At 40.6% G+C, this 20,170-nt stretch overlaps 1 protein-coding gene across 2 annotated transcripts in view; it reads right to left on the reverse strand.

The window, feature by feature from the left end:
• Positions 1–20,170, reverse strand: part of LOC134338508 (E3 ubiquitin-protein ligase DTX1-like) — a 301,417-nt gene that overhangs the window by 18,867 nt on the left and 262,380 nt on the right. The window contains exons 3-5 of one of the 2 annotated variants that reach the window (XM_063034375.1): positions 14,186–14,247; positions 11,784–11,945; positions 3,007–3,068 (exon numbers count right to left, since the gene is read on the reverse strand). In XM_063034375.1, the coding sequence (XP_062890445.1) occupies positions 3,007–3,068; positions 11,784–11,945; positions 14,186–14,247 (286 nt within the window). Of the gene's footprint in view, positions 1–3,006; positions 3,069–11,783; positions 11,946–14,062; positions 14,248–20,170 lie in introns of both variants that reach the window. The other variant, XM_063034374.1, reaches the window with a different exon arrangement.

Raw genomic sequence — 20,170 nt, forward strand, 5'->3', positions numbered from 1 at the left:
TTTGACTCTCTGATGATGAAGAAAGGTGGTATAGGTTGCGGTCAGTATGGTGCACAATTTGAAGACAAACCAATAGATGTGGTTTTCTGAAGGGTTTTTTTGGGTGTAGACTAAATAATGCAACTCATAGCTGGCAGCCACTGGCAAAGCAAAGAAATATTGAAGTTATGATAGTGAACCCATCCAGTAAACTTTGTCCTGGATGATAGTGAGGTTCCTGACTGTTGTAGAGCTGCACATTTCCAGGTGGGTGGAAAGTCTTGGTTCATCTGTTTTGTGCTTTGAATATGGTGGAAAGACTTCGGGGTGTCAGTACTTGAGTCATTTGCTGCAGGATATTCTGTCTCCCTCCTGCTCTTGTAACCATAGTATTTAGATGATTGATCTAGTGAAGGGGTTTCTCAACCTGGGGTCCAAGGAACCTTTGGTTAGTGGTAGGGGTTTATGGCATTAAGAAGGTTAGGAACCCCTTAGAAACCCTAGTGAGTTTCTGATTATTAGTGACCCCAGGATGTGATGCTTGAAGTCTTGGCAATGCTAATCACATTGAATGTCAATGGAGTTGGTGGTCAAACTTGCTCTTGTTAGAATAGCCATGCAAATATTATTTGCCATTTCTCAACTCATACCAGTATGGATTAAGCCTTGCTTAATGAAGATGCGGACCGATTCCTTTTTACAGAAGTTAGGAATGGAATTGAACACTGAATAATTTGCAATCCAGCCTTGCGATGGATGAAACATCACTGATGAAGCACCCAAGGGTCTTTGTGCCTGGCACCTTTCCTACAGAATCCCGCTGTGGACGGTCCCAAGCCTGACTGTGAAAGGAGGAGAGTTGGGCATGGGGCTAGCAACCCATTCCATAAAAACCCAGAACTACAGGAAGGCCAACAGAAGCTCCAAAGGCCTCATCCCTGGGAGAAAAAAGATCTTTGAAGATGTGCTACACCCTGGACAACTTGAAAGACTGGCTAAGGCCAGGGGACTCTGGCAAGCTGCTGTCATTGGCCTATTGCCCAGTAGTGGTGATGAGCTTAAGCAAGAAAAGTGGGGGGCTTAAGCACCCTTCCTACAGCAATGTCCCAAGGTGGAATAATTGAATACCAACAACCACAACAATCTTCTTAGTGTGAGGTATGGCTCCAACCATTCTTTCTTGATGATCATTTATTTCATTTGCACTCACAAGAGCTGTTTGAATCCACACTCAGTTAAATGATGCCTTGATATCAAGGGTGTCACTCTCACCTCACCTGTCAGGCCCTTCGGTCTCCATTAGGATAAAGGTTGTGATTAGATCTGGAGCAGAGCAGGGGTTCCAACCTTTTTTATGCCCACGAACAAATACCATTAGGCCAGGGTTCTGTAGACCCCAGGTTGGAGACTCCTGCAGTAGAGTAACTCACAAACAAACTAGGCTATTGGCACTCTTTGCCACTTTGATTATTTGTAGACTAACTGGGATGGAGGGGTAGGATTTGGTAATAACTCAAATTGAATTTGTCCTGCCTTTTAGTAGATGAGATACCTGGGCAGAGTTCCTGCATTTGAAAGATGCTAGTTTTTAACTAGCAGAGCTTGGTGAGATGTAAAGTTGGTTCTGGAGCAGAGCTCTTCAGTACTTCAGCCACAGTGCTGTCTCAATATGTGGCCTTTGTTGTACCCAGTGTACACAGATGTTTATATAATATCCTGTAGGGTCAATTGAACTGGCTGAAAAATTGCTCTGTGATGGTGGAATCTCAGGAGGAAGCAGAGATGGATCATCAGCTTGGCTTTTTGGCTAAAGTGGTTCTGAATTATTCAGACTTGACTTTGGTAATAGGTCTTGAAATCCAATTCGAAAGACATGAAATATTCCCATGAAGCCTCTCAGCTTTACCCTTTATCCTTTAAAACTGTTCTTCAAACTCATACCTTTGACCCTATTTTTAGGTATGACTCTTAAAATCTGATTGGCTTAATTCCATTTGTTTGAGAATGAAGCACCTTAGTATGTTTCACCAGGTTAAAGATATCATTGTAAATACAAGCTTTTTTTAAATAGATAGGAAATAACTTGGCAACTTTAAGTTATTCGTGATATAATACTGTGAGATTATTGAAATCTACTTTTTCCAGTAAGGTTCAAATAAGACACAAATATACTGTACCCATAGATTGAAAATTAAAATTAACCAATTTTTTGCATTCTCTCAATGTCATTATAAATCCAACCATTGCTTTGATCATGATAATTACTGAAAATTTACATCTTTAAAAACCAGAGTTAGAAATATCTGCTGTCATTTTTTTTTCTCCTTAAATTACAATGATGACTATATCTCTCAGATACAGCAATGACTATGACAATTGGCTATGCAATGTCTAGAGGTTGTGAAAGGTGTTTTAAATGCAAAATCTTTGGTGGCTTCAGCAGCATAGGGAGACTAAGAACATAGGAATTTCAACTACACCGGTCTCTGCCGTTCCTTTGGGTTCATCAGATGCGTGGAGTGGGAGAGCTTGCTAGATGGGTAACAGCTTGCTCTCCATATGGTGCTGCCCAGGTTTGCTAGGACACAATATCCATGGTAGACCCTGATTGACGAAGGCCTCACTCTACAGGATGTGGGATAGTTTATAGCAAAGATAATTCAAACAATGATATTCAAGAGGGCAATATGTGCCAAACGAATGATGAACCAATGACAAACACACACAACTAAAAATGTTTAAACTTGGAAACAGTTACCATTTGTGTGTGTGTGGTTTCCATCTTAGTTCAGGCCAGATTTCTACCCATGTTGCATTTTTGAAAAAAAAATCTTGTTTCAAGGTAGCAGAACAATATCAAAGTTGGACTTTGTTCAAGTATGACCATTGTAATGAGCATACATTTTGTTCCTTTGTGAAGAGGGGAGTAACGAAGGGAACTGGTGAACTGATTTGCCCTGGACACTCATCTCCTCCCGGTATTTCTGTCATACTCTGATCGAGGGATTGTCCGATAGTGACTCTCACCTCATCCGGTGGATTCTTGACTTTCTGCATGTATCTTCGCACCACATCCTCCGGAGATTTTACTATAAGAGACAAAAAAAAATTGTACATCCTTATTAAATGTGCACCGGGAAGAAGGAAAAATATCCCTCATTCTAAACATTCAGGTGCTGTATGTAGGTCAGCAAACATCATTAGCAGAATTCTGCAAAGGCAGCATCTCGTACTCTGAAAGGATAACGAAAGGTTCAGGATCCCAAATTAAATTTCCAGAGTCTCCAATGCTTATCTAACATGGCAAGTGTTCCCTTGTACGGTGTAACCTTATTAGTGGTCTGTAGCCACTTACAGAATCTAATCAGGCTTCAGAGAGTCTGACCGTCTTTTCCTTTTGTTGCAACATCTCCCAACATTGCTTTTTCTTGCTACTCCTCTCCACCATCCTCTGTCCAAGAATACATTGTGGAATACTCTTATGCTTATTCCAATCATTGGCCAATCCTGAAAGCCCAGTACCAAGATGATTTAAATATGGAATTGGTAAAAGCAGAACCATCAAGTGAAAGGGCGGCTTAAAGGATCAACTGAAATAAATTATTAATCATGACTACAAAGTGTTTCAGAAAACGTTCAACAAAAAGTTGCTTCAGCTTTATCCCGTGCTTTTTTCTATTCTCCCACTTCTTTCTGTAAGGGAGCACATGCCAAGAGAGAGAAAGGAGCCTTCAAGTAATTGGTAAAAGGTACAAGAAGAAACATGAACAAAAATTGCATGCAATGAATTATTAATGATCTAGACTGCCTAAAACAATGGAGGGAGCAAGCTCTTCATCGGGAACAGATTGTTCGTTCATTAGTTCTATGACACATCATATGATGTGGGCGATCATGGTCTTTCCATGACTATAATTGTTCTTGGCAAATTTTTCTACAGAAGTGGTTTGCCGTTGCTTTCTTCTGGGCAGTGTCTTTACAAGATAGATGACCCCAGACTTCATCAATACCCTTCAGAGATTGTCTGCTTAGCGTCAATGGTCACATAACCAGGACTTGTGATATGCACCAGCTGCTCGTACGACCATCCACCACCTGCTCCCATGGCTTCATTTCACCCTGATTGCAGGCGGCTAGGAGCTACACGTTGACCAAGGGTGATATGCAGACTAGTGGAGGGAAGGGGAACTTTACACCTTGGGAATAGATATGGGGGGGGTGGGGGAAATTCATATGGGCAAGAGGAAGGAGCAGGGTTAGGGAGTGTATTGCACAGCAACTTTGAAAAGCTGGTACAGGCAGGGTTTGCAAATGGTCTTTGTGCTCTGTAATGCCATGGCCTGGTGGGGGCAGTGTCATTTAACTTACTGCCCCTTTGCTCTTTACTACTCTGGGTGTTCCCACAATGATACCAAGAAATTGTTGCTTGCTCTCTCTCTCTCTCTCTCTCTCTCCTACGCTCTGGCCCAACGTGAATAAGGTGTGACACCAGTGGGTTTCTTGAGTTGGAGACAGTATAAAATAAGGAAGTATATAGCAGTTGCAAAGAAGGTTTACAAGGATGTTGCCGGGACTTGAGAAACTCAGTTACAAAGAAAGGTTGAATAGGTTAGGACTTTATTCCCTGGAGCGTAGAAGAATGAGGGGAGATTTGATAGAAGTATATAAAATTATGATGGGTATAGATAGAGTGAATGCAAACAGGCTTTTTCCACTGAGGCAAGGGGAGAAAAAAACCAGAGGACATGGGTTAAGGGTGAGGGGGGAAAAGTTTAAAGGGAACATTAGGGGGGACTTCTTCACACAGAGAGTGGTGGGAGTATGGAATGAGCTGCCAGACGAGGTGGTAAATGCGGGTTCTTTTTTAACATTTAAGAATAAATTGGACAGATACATGGATGGGAGGGGTATGGAGAGATATGGTCCGTGTGCAGGTCAGTGGGACTAGGCAGAAAATGGTTCGGCACAGCCAAGAAGGGCCAAAAGGCCTGTTTCTGTGCTGTAGTTTTCTATGGTTTCTAAATAATGTCAGTAGGGTTGATAGTGGGAGAGCAAAAAAAAACCCTTTCAGCCACACAGTGCACATGATGTTAGCAAATTCACACTAAATGCTGGAGGAACTCAACACATCAGGCAGCGTCAATGGAAATGAATAGATGGTCGATATTTTGGGCTGAGACCATTCTTCAGGCCAAAATGTTGACTGTTTATTCACTTCCATAGATGCTGCCTGACCTGTTGAGTTCCTCCAACATTTTACGCATGTTGCTTTACACTTCCAGCATCTGCAGAATCTTGTGTTTATGCTAACAAATCACTTGTTTAAAAATAGGAGTGGCTGTGGATACTTAGCTCAGATGGTATTGCAAAACTCCCGAATGTTGGCTTTTTCCTCACCTTTGCAGACATCCTCCAGCCTATCTCCCACTGCTACCCCTTGACCACAACCCATCTCTTCTCATTTAATCATTACTGAGCTTGAATCCTGCTATTCCCTATCTAATTAATATCTTTAGGTGACTATTAGTTGCATAGAGACTTGTAGCTTAGGATGAAGGATGTCTGTTGAAATACTTTAACTTGCAACAGAGATTAGTGTTGCACAAATAACAAGTTAGCTTTTGATGAAACACACTGTCATTAGGTAGATTTGCTAGAGTCTGCAAAGGTTTTAAAATTTTGAATGATGTGCTCATTTTTTTTTATAAAAAAAAGTAGTGTGAACTGAAGACAAGGGAGAGAGCCTCAGGGGAAAGACTTGGTGGGAAAGGCACAAGCATAAATCATTTACCAATCAATCAGACTGAGTGATGTTAGTGTAAAGACTGAAGTACAAGTTGAAATGGGTGAATGCAATATTAAATCAGGTCAGGAAAGAAAAACAGGGAACAGCGTTGTATTAACAAGTAAAGAAAAGAGCCAGATTAAAAAATTTTAACTTTGTATTTCACAATATGTAATGATTAAAACTTGAAAGAATGAGGTTCAAGTTTTAAGTTTGGTTTCAAATCAAGAACAGTTTTTCCCTATCGTGTAACACTTTTGCTGATCAGAGGTCATTATTTTGAAATACATGAGGTGAGATTTAGTTTGCTCAAATGCCCAATATTCAGCTTTCACTGGTGTTTGGGTCATGAGGTAAATGTTGCAAGTCAAATTGGGGATTGCAGATTATGAAAAATCCATAGTTAATTTTGCTCTTTGAACAAATATACTATTTGCATATTAATAAATGCAAGTGCCATCAGACTTTTTTTGCATCAAATTCAGCTTCAACCTTCTATTGGTGACACTAATGTACTGGATAAAAGACAGTCAATTAAATGCAGTTGGATTCCTGAAAAAAAATTGTGTTTGTAGGCCTATTGATGTGGAATTATCATTCACTAAGTAATCTGCTTACCATGACAGTTCAAAGTAAGTTTGTTATCAAAGTACACGTGTCACCATATTCAACTCTGAGATTCACTTTCTTCTGAGCACTCACAGTAAATCCAAGAGCTGTAACAGAATTGAGGAACCAGCACAACCAACCAATGTGCAAAATACCACAAAATGTGCAAATACAGAAGAGAAAATAATAATAATGATAAATAAGAAATAAACATCGAGAACATGACTTGGAAAGTCCCTGAAAGTGAGTTCATAGGCTGTGGGAGCAGTTCAGCGAGGGGGCAAGTGAAGTTATCCCCACAGGTTCAAGAGGGCTAGTAACTGGTCCAGAACCTGGCGGTGTGAGTCTTGAGGCTCCTATACCACCTCCCTGGTGGCTGCGGTGAGAACAGAGCATGGCCTGGCTGGTGGGCAGTCCCTGATGATAGAAGCTGCTTTCCTGTGACAGCGTTCCTTTGTAGATGTGCTCAACGGAAGGGAAGGCTTTACCCGTGATGGACTGGGCCGCAACCACAACTTTTTGTAAGATTTTCCATTCAAGAGCATTGGTGTTTCTATACCAGGCTGTGGTGCCACCCTGCTGACATTGATTTAAGGTGAGAGGGATGAGATTCGAAGGGTATTATTTTTCCACCCGGTAGTTGGTATCTGGAAAGTGCTGCCAAGATGGTGGTGTTCAATGTTCCCACTGAGGTATGCACGTGATCGTGTGCAGACATCATTGGCTACTAGCGCACGAAGGAACTTAAACTGTGCACAAAAGGTTGTCGCCCTCTACCTCATTGGCAAGTTAAGTATATTTCACAATTGTACATAATCACATTTCCTCTTCTGCTTTCTGATCTGGATGGCGTTGAAAACATGGAGTTTGTGACTTGTCTGCAGATTTTAGAACTGCCTTATTTATACTGTTTTTATTGAAGAAATTATTGATTCACTGTTGAATTCCGAAGAAGCAATGGGCGTGAAGCATAAAAGAACTATTAGTTAATTTAAAGTGGAATGGCTTAATGAGACAGCACAAACTGCGGCACTGCAAGGTCAGGAATGTGCAGCTACGAGAAATATTTATGTACAATACAGAAACTGGTGTTACCTGCGTGTATTGTCGCGATGCCAAAGTTGCTGGAGAATTTGCAAGTGGGAAGAAGTGGACTGATATTTGGAAACTTGACTTTTTAAAGTGTCATTTAGCAAGCAAATCACAAATGTACAGTGTGCAAAAGCTATGGTGAGAAAATCCTTCATTACCCACTACAGGCCTGCTAATGTATGTTTTGTGAGAGTGCAGATGAACGAGGGCAAAAATGATCAAACCCAGAGGAGATCAAAATCTTATTGATAGTGTTTTGCTAGCTGTTAAAATGAATACCTCTATATATAAAATTCAGTGTGCACGTGTTGTTGTCACTGGGCAAAAAATCGCACAAGATTTTTGCACACATTGGTCATTACTAATTAGAGGGAACATTGGTGGTGTTGTCGGGAACAGAAACAACATTTATCACCTGGACAGATATCTGAAAAAGCAAGGCATGGGGTGTATGAAACTACTGCAGAGGGGTGGGGTTAGGGCAAGATGACGGGCATAGATGCAGCAGGGCTGCACAGTTCTAAGTTAGGCTACGTCTACTCTATGCCAGATAATTTTCAAAACGCTGGTTTCGAGTAAAAACGATAGGCGTCCACACTAAGCGTTTTTCAAAATATCTCTGTCCACATTAGACGGATATTTGGGCGAATCTCCTCCTATTGGGCATACGCAGGACACACACAAAACAAGTGAAGAGGAAACGATATACTTGGTGCACGTTTGTCCAGTTACAGAGTTGAAAAACTTAAAAGGAATTGCTCTTGGCTCTCGCGCAGGAGGACTTAAAACTGAAAAAAACAAATACTGGAGCGTATGGAGGCAACTGACAGGGAGTTCACAGACAGTATGACCCAGCTGACGACGAATATTTAAAAACTGACTAACTCTGTTGCATTAATAAAGCACCTTGTTAAATGTATAAAACATGTCTGCATCAGTGTTATCTTGTATTTCCATACAATGTTACATTAGGTGTTACACATCTATTGTCAGAGAAGTACTTGCATAAATAGGTAAACCACCTTCATACAAGCAAGGACAGAAAAAAGGGCGAAGTGAGAATACTTATTTATTCAGTAAGCTATGGGTCAAAGTATTTGGTGAGTACATTTCTAACTCTTCTGGCTTCAGTCTCATTGCCGTCTGTTCTGAAATTGTTAGGTTCTGCGAAGCGCAGAATCAAATATTGCTGTGATAATTGTACACTCTAGTATCAATTCCTTGGCGACAATAAAGTAGTAATAATAATAATAATAATAATAAGAAAACAATGAAATGCCGGGCTGCTGCCATCTGTTCCGGCACGTCATGACAGCGGTTTTAAAAAGCTCCGGTTACCCCGTACACACTGCAATGGATATTAGACGTTTTCAGATTTATTCACTCTGGAGACCGTTTCTGAAAATCTCCGTTTTCGGGGGCTGAAACGCCGTTTCAGTGTGGACAGAAGGTGTAAACAAAGAGAAAAAGCTTTGTTTTCAAAATTATCCGGCGTAGTGTGGACATAGCCTTAATCAAGAAATAATTGTTTCCAACAAAGGTTAGAAAATGGTTTTAAATAAAATGTATATGCCTAAAAGCAAAGAAATCAGTAAATAAAGCAAATGCACTACTGACACAATCCCCCTCTTTCCTATCTCAGATATCCCCCTCTTCCCTATCTCAGACATCCCCCTCCTTCATACAGCTTTCCAAACTTCTCGTTTCTTTTCTAAATCTGACAAGAGCTCTTTTTCCTTTGATCTTTTCTCTTCCCTTAGATGTAGGCTGACTTGCTGAACATTTCTAGCTTTTTTAACAATTTGAGTCAGACACAGATGGACAAAAAAATGAGGTGTGAAAGTAAACAACAGGAATTCTGCAGATGCTGGAAATTCAAGCAACATACATCAAAGTTGCTGGTGAACGCAGCAGGCCAAGCAGCATCTGTAGGAAGAGGTGCAGTCGACGTTTCAGGCCGAGACCCTTCGTCAGGTGTGAAAGCAGGTAGTTTAAGGAGGACAGGGCTTAGCGGCTGAATGTTTCCTGTTGAGGGGGTTTTCAGACAAGATACATATCAGGATTTAAAAAAAAAGGTGTCATTAAATGGCAATCATTTTTTAAACTAATAATCAAAGGAATGAATTTGAATTGAATTGACTTTATTGCTTATGTCCTTCATATACATAGAGGAGTAAAAATATTTATGTGACGCCTCTGTCTAAATGTGCAATGTGCAATTTATAGTAATTTATAATAAATAGTATGTACAACAGGACAGTCAACATAACACAGAAATACAATTGTGTCAGCATGAATTAATCAGTCTGATGGCCTGGTGGAAGAAGCTGTCCCGGGGCCTGCTGGTCCTGACTTTTATGCTGTAGTACTGTTTCCCAGATGGTTGCAGCTGGAACAGTTTGTGGTTGGGGTGACTCAGGTCTCCAAAGATCCTTCGGGCCCTTTTTACACACCTGTCTTTGTAAATGTCTTGAATAATGGGAAGTTCACATCTAGAGATGTGCTGGGCTGGGCTGTCTGCACCACTCTCTGCAGAGTCCTGCAATTGAGGGAAGTACAGTTCCCATACCAGGCAGTGATGCAGCCAGTCAGGATGCTCTCAATTGTGCCACTATAGAAAGTCCTTAGGATTTGGGGGCCATACCAAACTTCTTCAACTGTCTGAGGTGAAAGAGGCGCTACTGTGCCTTTTTTCATCACACAGGCGGTGTGTACAGACCACGCGAGATCCTTGGTGATGTTTATGCCGAAAGACTTAAAGCTGTTCACCCTCTCAACCCCAGATCCATTGATGTCAATAGGGGCTAAGGCCTGTCTCCATTCCTCCTGTAGTCCACAAACCAGCTCCTTTGTTTTTGCAACATTGCGGGAGAGGTTAAGATAAAAGGTGATAGAATGATCATCAAATTAAGCTTAACTGATTTTAAAAAATGCTGTACTGTAGATCTCAAGCAGTCTGAAGACAGAAACTTCCACAGTCCTGTAAATACAACCAATGAAATGTCTGCTACTTTCTGTACACAGAGACCTCCCAATTTTATCTGCCACATGTACAGCATTTTCTCCCGTAGTCATTCCTGTAACAGTCCAGACCAGCTGCTGATTCTCACAATCCCACTGCTCCCTCCTGTATTATTTCCAGCTTTTACTCTTTGCCTGTTGCTTTTTTAACGTTTTTCAGAAATTTGGATCTTGGATCATCTTGTGTTTTAGGTCCATTCTGCTGACTAATCGCTATATCTTCCAATTACCTTGAGGATCCTATAATCCATGGAACTCAGCCATAAATGTTCTCAACAACTGAATAACCACACCCTTTCGGGAGAGAATTGCAAAAATATACAACCGTTAGTGTCAAGATCCCTGTTACAAGTGGCCAACTCCTCTTTATAAACCCATATCCTCAGCCAAGCAATCTGGGGTCCATGGACCCCTTGCTTAATAGTTTTGGTCCATGGCATAAAGAAAGGTTGGGAGCCCCTGTCTTAGGTTCTCTAGTAGAAGGAAACAGGTGCTCTGGGTCCCCTGTCAGTCCTCCATCAGCATCTTGGATGTCAGGAACTATGGCGAACATGGGTTAATTGTGGTCAGGGCCCTTTTTAAAGCACCTGCATCTCAGGAGGCATGTAACAAATTCATTCTGTTCTGATGGCAAGGCATATACATTTTTCCTTTCACAAGACCAAATGCCCTTTAAGTAAAACCCTGTGCAGTCTCTGTAAAACCTGCTGTTCAAGAAACCTTGTAATAAGGACTGATGTACATTGGTACATAGTGTGGAAGGGACATGAAAGTGTATCAAGAGTAGAGCGCTTCCTAAAAATGCCATTGTCCCATGACTCTTGTCAGTCTAGTTTATATGCAAGTTGCACATGTGAGCAGCTTCCTTTGGTGACACTAAATGCAGTCATGAGTGATGTGCCACAGCTTTAAAAATCAGACTTCCTCATGGTTCTATTTCGGAAATGGAGGCTTAACCTCTTCTCCATATTGCTGTTTACATTCCTAAATGGACTGCAGTGCTGATCTCATCAGGGAACGGACCAAACTGAGGGAAACTACTCAATATGACCGCATGAAGGGAATGATTAAACGGGAGCAAAGACAGCACGATAAATCAGCCGCACTGGGCGTCCATGTCATTTCTAGCTGAGTCCTTTAGTACAGTTTTCTCACAATGGCTTCACCAGAAATGAAGCTGAATTGTTCAAGGCACTGAAACATGGATGGAAAATCTCCTTGTTTTGTTTCTGAAGGACTTACGATAATGAATCTCCCTCATTATTCAGTCGCTGGGAGGCACCCACTCCACACATACCTTTTTTCAGATGCTTTTTCTTGGTTTTCCTGCAGATGCCAGATATCCCAGGCACTGGCTTTATTTCACTCTTATTGACCGGCGGAGGGTGAAGGATGGGTTTGGGAGCCCGAGTCAGGCACACTGGAAGCCCAGCAGCACACATTAGAATCCCAGTCATACCTGCGCAGAATGCCAAGGAAGATAATTTAGCCAGTAAATCGATTTCAGTGTAAATCGTAAAAGTCACCATCTTGAAGACAATTTTAGTATAACGTTAGTCGTTCCATGGGTATTATAATCCAAGACTTCCCACCATTCCTTTGCTAGCTCAAAGATATTGAACAAATTATTTCAAAATAGCATTTCAGCTAATCAGACCACTTGCTTGTTCCTGACATGACATCAAATCTCTCAAAAATCCTACTTAATAATGAAGACTACACATGCACTCATTCTTAAGGTTTATCCTTTGTGGATTTGCTTAAGACAGACTTCCTGAATGAAAACCCACACAGCTATTTAGTAACACTGTACAATCCTATCAGACAGGAGCATCGTTAATAGTTCGGTAACCATATTCCTGTATTAACTCACAGCTGCCATTTCCCTTCTTGCTCAGCGGTGAGCTAAATGAAGCTGTACAGAAGACATAACTACTTTCAGCTGTGTACGTTGTTCCCTGATCCCAGCCAAAGGCTGCATACTGGCAGGGAAGCTAATATTGCACGCTACAGTTAGAAAATGGGTGGTGGGGTGGAGATTCATCTTTGCTAAAGGAGGTGTAAGGCACTCCTTCCCTTCGCTAGCCTGCAGGTCACCCTTGGGCAAGGTGTAGTCCCAGATCAGGGTCACGTGGAGTCATGGGAGCAGGTGATGGACGGTCGTATGAGCAGCTGGTCCATGTCACAAGTCCTGCTTATGTGACCACTGATGCCTGGCAGACAATCTCTGAAGAGTATTGATAATGGTTGGGGTCACCTGTCTTGTAAAGACACTGCCCAGAAGAAGGCAAACCACTTCTGTAGAAAATTTTGCCAAGAACAATCATGGTCGTGGCAAAACCGTGATCCCCTGTGTCATATGATATGGCACATAATAAAAAAACGAAAGTTAGAGTCTGAAAAGACTAATTAGACAAGGTTTCTTGACACTCGATGACTTCTTAAAGGTACGTGCCAATAGCTTGCTCGGCGTATTAAAACAGTCTGCAATGATCACTCTTTTCACTCAATGTCTATTCATTGGGATTTGCAATTTGCTTGCGCCTGCCAAAATGGAGCTTAACGTACAGTAAGTGATTAAAGGAGACCGTGATAGCACGGGACACACATGCTTCCTTTGGAAATGCTGATGCGTTTCTTTTGACTGGGATTAGTAACACGTAAGGTACCGCAGGATACTGCACTGTATTTAAATCCTCAGCTTCTTGATCTCAAATAATAACATACTCATCATTAGCAGCACTATCTAATGTTCAAACAGAGATGGTGAGGTACTAATATGCCAAGTGAACAATGTCACCAGCTCGAGCTCTCACTTTCCATTCACCCACCCCACCCCCGCCGAACCCCTTTATCACATTTCTCTCTTTCCCCTTCAAACAACTACACTCTGGTCAAAAGGATGCAAGCTCTAAGCACGTCACAGACCCCTCCAAGTCTCTCAATTAAAGATCCCATACTACATCTGTGAGACTTTATAATGAGAACTAGTGAGAACTTCAGATGTTTCAGTGAACACTGCTCCTCAGCCTGGACAATGAACCTGGGGCCTTATCATTTTAGTAACACCGTGGGCCACAGTAAACATCCAGAGCCCAAAAAGGCCTCATAGCACACTAGTAATAGCCACTGGTCTTTGTTTTCTAGCATCAAAATGACCATATTGATTTAAAATTAGGATCATCAACATCAATAAGTGAAACTACTTTCTGATGAGATTACAGTAATCCTACAGTGGAACATAAACAACGGTCAGTTTCTGTCTCTGACGGACACCCTTAGGTATGAGCCATTAAAGACTGTCCTTAATTTCTGCAATCCGTCATGTTAAGGCAATAGCAAAAGCATTCCAACTTGACCACTGCTCAAGTTAAATTGCGAGCGATTACAGAGTTGCATACATACAAACTTCCATTGACAGGGTAATGTGGAGAGATTAATTTCCATCAGCCCTCTTTTTTAAAAAACAAATCTGGTGAATATGAAGTAGCACACAAGACATACAGGCTGCTCGGCTAAGGGAAGGGGGTCAGTAGAGAATAATTAAAATGCTTTAGTGGATTGTGCACAAACTACCTATTTCTGGCTTCATCGTTGCTTGGGTGTTAGGATCAGTTGTTGCTGGTACCACACATTGCATTGGGTCTACAGCTTTTTGACTACTCTTCTGCAGAGTGAAGGGAGCAGCTCGCTTCATACCTGCTAGTGCTGGGTGAACGGGACCAGACCCATTTAAGTTTTTCACTGGAAGGGCAGGTACCCTGCAAGAAATCAAATACAGACCATTAGCATCCTCAACACAGATTTCATTCACTCTCAGTACATTCATTACATTTTCTTTTTAGCCAGTCTACATATCAGAATCGCTGTATACATTTCACATTTGCTATCTCAGAAGAATTTATTCAGGCAGTGCTTGAAGTCCAACATTGTGATTGGTCAAATACTGTAAGTTGAAGCCTATTGACAAATGCCAGCATTGATTAAGGATCCATCAAAAGATCCCTTCCATGCTTGAATAAGTGTGAACTAAACGCTCCCGTTAGCTTTTGTGTGCTGATTTTTGAGATCTATCATGTTACTTGTAGCCGATAAAGAGACTCATAAAATGTCACAAAGGGTTTAAAGAAAGCTGCTGAAGCCATGACTGATTAGCAATAAAAGACTGTACTGTGAAAAGGGAGGAAAGCGGGTCAATGCAAAGTCACAGCTGCAGTCTTCAGATTCCTCCATGTCGCTGGGTCTGAACTCCAGGAACTCCTTATCCAGCAGCACTGTGGGAGGAGGCCCACACCCTGCATTGATTCAGGAGCTTTGAAATCGCTGTACATGGCAGTGGATATCAACAACACTAAAGCATTCCACAAATCCGGCAAGCTTTTTTTTCCAAAATCTGAGGTAACAGAATTAAATAACTTAGAAAGCTTGGTATTCAAACATCAAACTGAACTACCAATCTTGGCTTCAGGATTCGATTTACAGCATTGACCAATGGTTCAAGCACACAATAAACTTTACAATATTACCCTGCATGCCCTCGGATCACAACAGTATGGTGCATTATATTGAATAATTATCAGTGTACAGCTATCTCCCGCCATCCTTCAAATTGCACTAAATGGGTTCCAGTCAAAACTGAGGATATTAAAATCTCCTTTAAAAAAAAGTCTCGAAGCAAATTTATCAAGAATCAACTTGAGGTGACAAAATTAAACAGCTTGATTGCTAAATATGAAACTGAACCACTAATCAACTCCATTAAAAATAAATTATTTCTACTAGAAGACTGAAGGTATTTTTAAAAAAAGAATTTATTTATTGAGATACAGCACGGAATAGGCCCTTCCGGCCCTTTGAGCCACGCTGCCCAGCAATCCTTCAATTTAATCTAAGCCTGATTAACAATGACCAATTAACCTACCAACCGGTAGGTCTTTGGACTGCGAGAAGAAACTGGAGCACACGGAGGAAACACGTGGTCACGGGGAGAATGTACAAATTTCACTCTTTCCAGATAGTAGGTTATGGTCGGTTACATTAACATTAAAAAACCAGGCACAGCTTTAAAAAGTCTGCAACACAGTACACTTCTTCATGCCGAAATGTTCCACTAATTAAGATAGTAGAGCATAAAGACAGAAATTAGTAACTTAGGCAACATGGGCCATATTTTGGAAACAGTATTTTTAAACTACATGTAAACGAATGCAGTGGAACGTTATTTAAAGTCCATTTATCAGCAGTAATCTCAAAGAGTTAATCCAAATCAGGTATGAATATTTACTGAGAAACTATCCACAAAAAAAAATAACAGCAAGTTCCAAGAATGAAAAGAAAATCAACACAGGCATTCCCCAAATTTTAAAAAATACATATGTTTAATTATTATTTCACTCTGACCTGACCCCACAAACATAGAAGCAACCCTTTAGGTTGGCAGCTCTGGCAACCCCTTTAAGGATGCTCACTTGGGTCAGCTGGTATGGTGCCAATCACATTTGAGGTGGTGAAATATGGCTGGCACTAGCTACAGGAATATGCAGGCCATTATCAGCAGAACATTTTTATTTCCAGCATGGGGCCTGGATGTGAATGTTTTGCCTGTGATGAAAGGAAAGTGGAATGTTCACAGACACAGCAGTTTTGACAGTTTCTGGATATCCAAAAGAGCTAAACTGACAATGGTATAATTTGCAATGGTGTCAGCCTAATAGTGGAGGAATATGTTGTATACACTGAGCCCTCCTCAGACAATCCACTTGAAACTACAAAGTCATCACTGAATTTCTAGACAATGGTGTAAACGTCATAATTCAGACTGCTGTTACTATGGAGTCATTGACCTACACAGCATAGCAACAGGCTCCTGGGCCCAACTACTTCATGCCAACTAGGTTGTCTATATTTGTAGCCTGCATTTGACCCCGATCCCTCTAAACCAGGGTTCCCAATCTTTTTTATGCCATGGATCTCTATCATTAACTGAGGGGAACTCCTGCCCTAAACCCTTCCTATTGATGTACTTGTTCAAGTGTCTTTAAATGTCATAACTTCACCTGTCTTTACCACTTCCTCTGTCAGCCTGTTCCATATACTTACCACCTTCCATGTGGAAACTTTCTTTTTTTTCTTTTTCAATCTTTTTTATTAGTTTCAATATCAAACAGATTACAAAAAGTAAGTACATAATAATTGGGATTATATTAATTGATAATTATTGGAATTTACAGTCAGGTAACACATGGTTAGAAACATCCCAAAATCACACAGATTAACAACAAAATATATAAGGAGTATACATAAAATACATAAATGTCACAAAAAAACAGAAAAAGAGAAAAAAAAAGTCCCCTAAAAAAACTAATCTACCCAAACTAAAGAAAAAAAAGGGGCTATTTTGATACCTCAGATAAAACCAATAGTGTCGCCACTTCTGCTCCTCTCCCCATATAATGAAATCACAAAATAGATTTGGCAAGGGTCAAATTACATAATGTGGAAGTATTTGAATAAATGGTCTCCAAGTCTCATCAAATTTATTAGATGGGTCAAAAATGACACTTCTAATTTTTTCAAGATTTAAACAAGATATAGTTTGAGAAAACCAATGAAATGTAGTAGAAGGATTAATCTCTTTCCAATTCAATAGTATGGATCTTCTAGCCATTAAAGTAACAAAAGCAATCATGACAAACTGAAGAGGTCAAATAATGCTTTTCTATCATTGGTAAACCAAAAATGGCAGTAATAGGATGAGGTTGTAAATCAATATTCAAGACAGTGGAAATAATATCAAAAATATCATCCCAATATTTCTTCAATAAAGGACAAGACCAAAACATATGAGTTAATGAAGCTATCTCAGAATGACATCTATCACATATAGGGTTTATATAAGAATAATAATGAGCTAGTTTATCCTTGGACATATACATTAACTAATTGAAATTTTTTTTGCCATTTCTCAGTAGGTAAGGTAAGCTTAAGTTCCCTTTCCCAGTCATTCTTAATTGTATTGGAAACATCCGGATTAATTTTCCTTATGATATTATAAATAATTGCAATTGAACCTTTCTGAAAAAGGTTTAAATCCAAAATTTTTTCCAATATATCAGTGGAATATAAAATCAGAAAAGTAGTAAGAACAGTTTTTAAAAAGTTTCTAATCTGTAAATATCTAAAAAAAATGTGATCTAGATAAATTATATTTATTAGATAATTGTTCAAAAGACATAAAACAATTATCAGAAAATAAATCAGAAAAACGTATTATACCTTTTGTTTTCCAGACCAAATATGCTTGATCCAAAAAAGAAGGTTGAAAAAGAAAGTTGGATATAATAGGGCTAGTTAAAATAAATTGATTCAGTCCAAAAAATGTTCAAAACTGGAACCATATTCGAAGAGTATATTTAACTATTGGGTTATCCATTTGTTTGTCCAGTTTAGAAAAGTCAAAAGGAAGTGGGGTCCCTAAACTGGAACCCAATGAAAATCCTGAGACAGAATTACATTCAAGATTAACCCATTGTAGACTTGAAACTGTATCCCAATTCCATGTCCAAAATTTTAAATAACGAATATTAATCGCCCAATAGTAGAATCTAAAATTTGGCAATGCTAAGCCACCCTCCTTTTTGGGCTTCTGTAAGTATCTTTTACCTAGTATAGAATTTTTATTCTGCCATATATATGAGGAAATTTTTGAATCAACCTTATCAAAAAAGGATTTTGGAATAAAAATTGGCAAAGCTTGAAATAAACATAGGAACTTGGGTAAAATAATCATCTTAACAGCGTTGATCCGACCAATTAATGACAAAAACATTGGTGACCATTTAGTTATCAAACCTTTAATCTGAAACTTTTAAACCCTATTAAACTTAATTAATTAATTAAATGCAGAATGAAAAGCCAATACCAGTAATGGCAACTACTGATCTATCATAAAAGTTCATCTGGTTCACTGGACGTCCTTTCAGGGAAGGCGATCTGAATTCTTACCTAACATAGTCCACAATGGAGAAGGACGACTGACTCTCAGCTGCCCTCTGAACTGCCCTAAGAAGCCAATCAGCTTAGAAGAAATTAAAACCTTTCAGTGAATCAATAAACAGCAGTTCTGGTTAAAAGCACAGAAACATGGTATTATGATAATAGCCTTTCCAAAAATATTTACAGCAAGGGTTCCCAACATTTTTGATGCCATGGACCCTTACCAATAACTGAGGGGTTCGTGACACCCCGATTTACAGGAACAGTGGGACACAAGGGGCTTTTTCCAAGCAGCTGTACAGATATCCCATGGGGTGGTGGGCTTAGGCATCATATAGGAAGATGGAAATTCATCCTTGGGTTAATTAAATGTGCTACAGGATATCTGCCTACTCTTCCTCACTGACTCTCTACATGCAGCATCTACCTGTACACCAACTGCACCAATACCTCACACCACAACCCACCACCAAACTAGTTTTCACCCTCCTCAACAGCTCTAGCAAAACCTGCCCACAAAGATATTGGTCCCCCTCTGCTTCGGGTCTAACCCGTCCTTTTGGTCCAGGTCATACCTTCCCCAGAAGAAACCCCAATGATCCACAAATTTGAAACCCTGCCCCCTGCACCAATTAAAAACAAGAGAAAATCTGCAGCTGCTGGAAATCCAAGCAACACACACGAAATGCTGGAGGAACTCAGCAGGCCAGGCAGCATCTGTGGAACAGAGTAAACAGTCGATGTTTCAGGCCGAGACCCTGCACCAGTTTCTCAGCCACGCTAAATCGTTCTATGCTTACCTTCACTGGTGCTCGGTACAAGCAGCAATATGGAGATCATTACCCTTGAGTTCTTGCTTATCTTGCCTTTCCTACCTACCCACCTACCCTCCTACACTCTCTCTTCAGGACCTCATCCCTTTTCCTACCTATATCGTTGGTACCAATACGTACCACGGCTTCTGGCTGCTGACCCTCCCCTTTTAGAACGCTGTGAGGTCGACCTGAGATGTTCCAGCATTTTCTATTTTTGTTCAGGTTTTGGTGCAAGTTACACCAGCATCTATTCCAGAGCTTTGGATGACCTCAAGTTTCTGAAAGGTGAAACAGGAGAAGCCAGGTGGGTGTTGATTGGAATAGTCAGGGCCAGAGATGGTAATAGCACAGATGAAGGTTCTAGCAGCAGATATCTGAGGCAGGGGAACAACTGGGCAATGCTGAAATGGTTCAGATAGGACTGAAATGCACAGAGGTCACTTTGGAGTCACGTACCACACCAGAGTTGAAAACAGCCTGCTTCAGTGACCTGTGGCTGCCAGGGATAAGAGAAGAATAGAATTAGACACGACAAAGCAGTTTGTGACTGAGATCTAAGGCAGTACTAAGTTGGAGGACTTTGCTGATCGTTCTGTACTGTTACTGAACAGGCCAGTTTGATGGTTCAGAGAGAGCAGAGAATGTCGGTGTTTACAAGCAATATTTTATTAGAAATTAGAGAGGGTGGAGGGAGAAAATCAAGAGGTCTGGCTAAGGCTAGATCTTTGAGGGGAAGCAGGAAATGAGATATTAGTGCAGGCGATCTTCTGGGTAGGTAAGCATGGTACCAGACCAGTGCAGACCCATTCAGAATCCTGGCAATAGAGGAAGTTCACTTGTGAGTCTGTTGGGGTCATCTACTGTATTCAGTGCT

The sequence above is a fragment of the Mobula hypostoma genome, chromosome 27, assembly GCF_963921235.1.
Source record: "Mobula hypostoma chromosome 27, sMobHyp1.1, whole genome shotgun sequence".
In the NCBI taxonomy this organism is placed as follows: Eukaryota; Metazoa; Chordata; class Chondrichthyes; order Myliobatiformes; family Myliobatidae; genus Mobula; species Mobula hypostoma.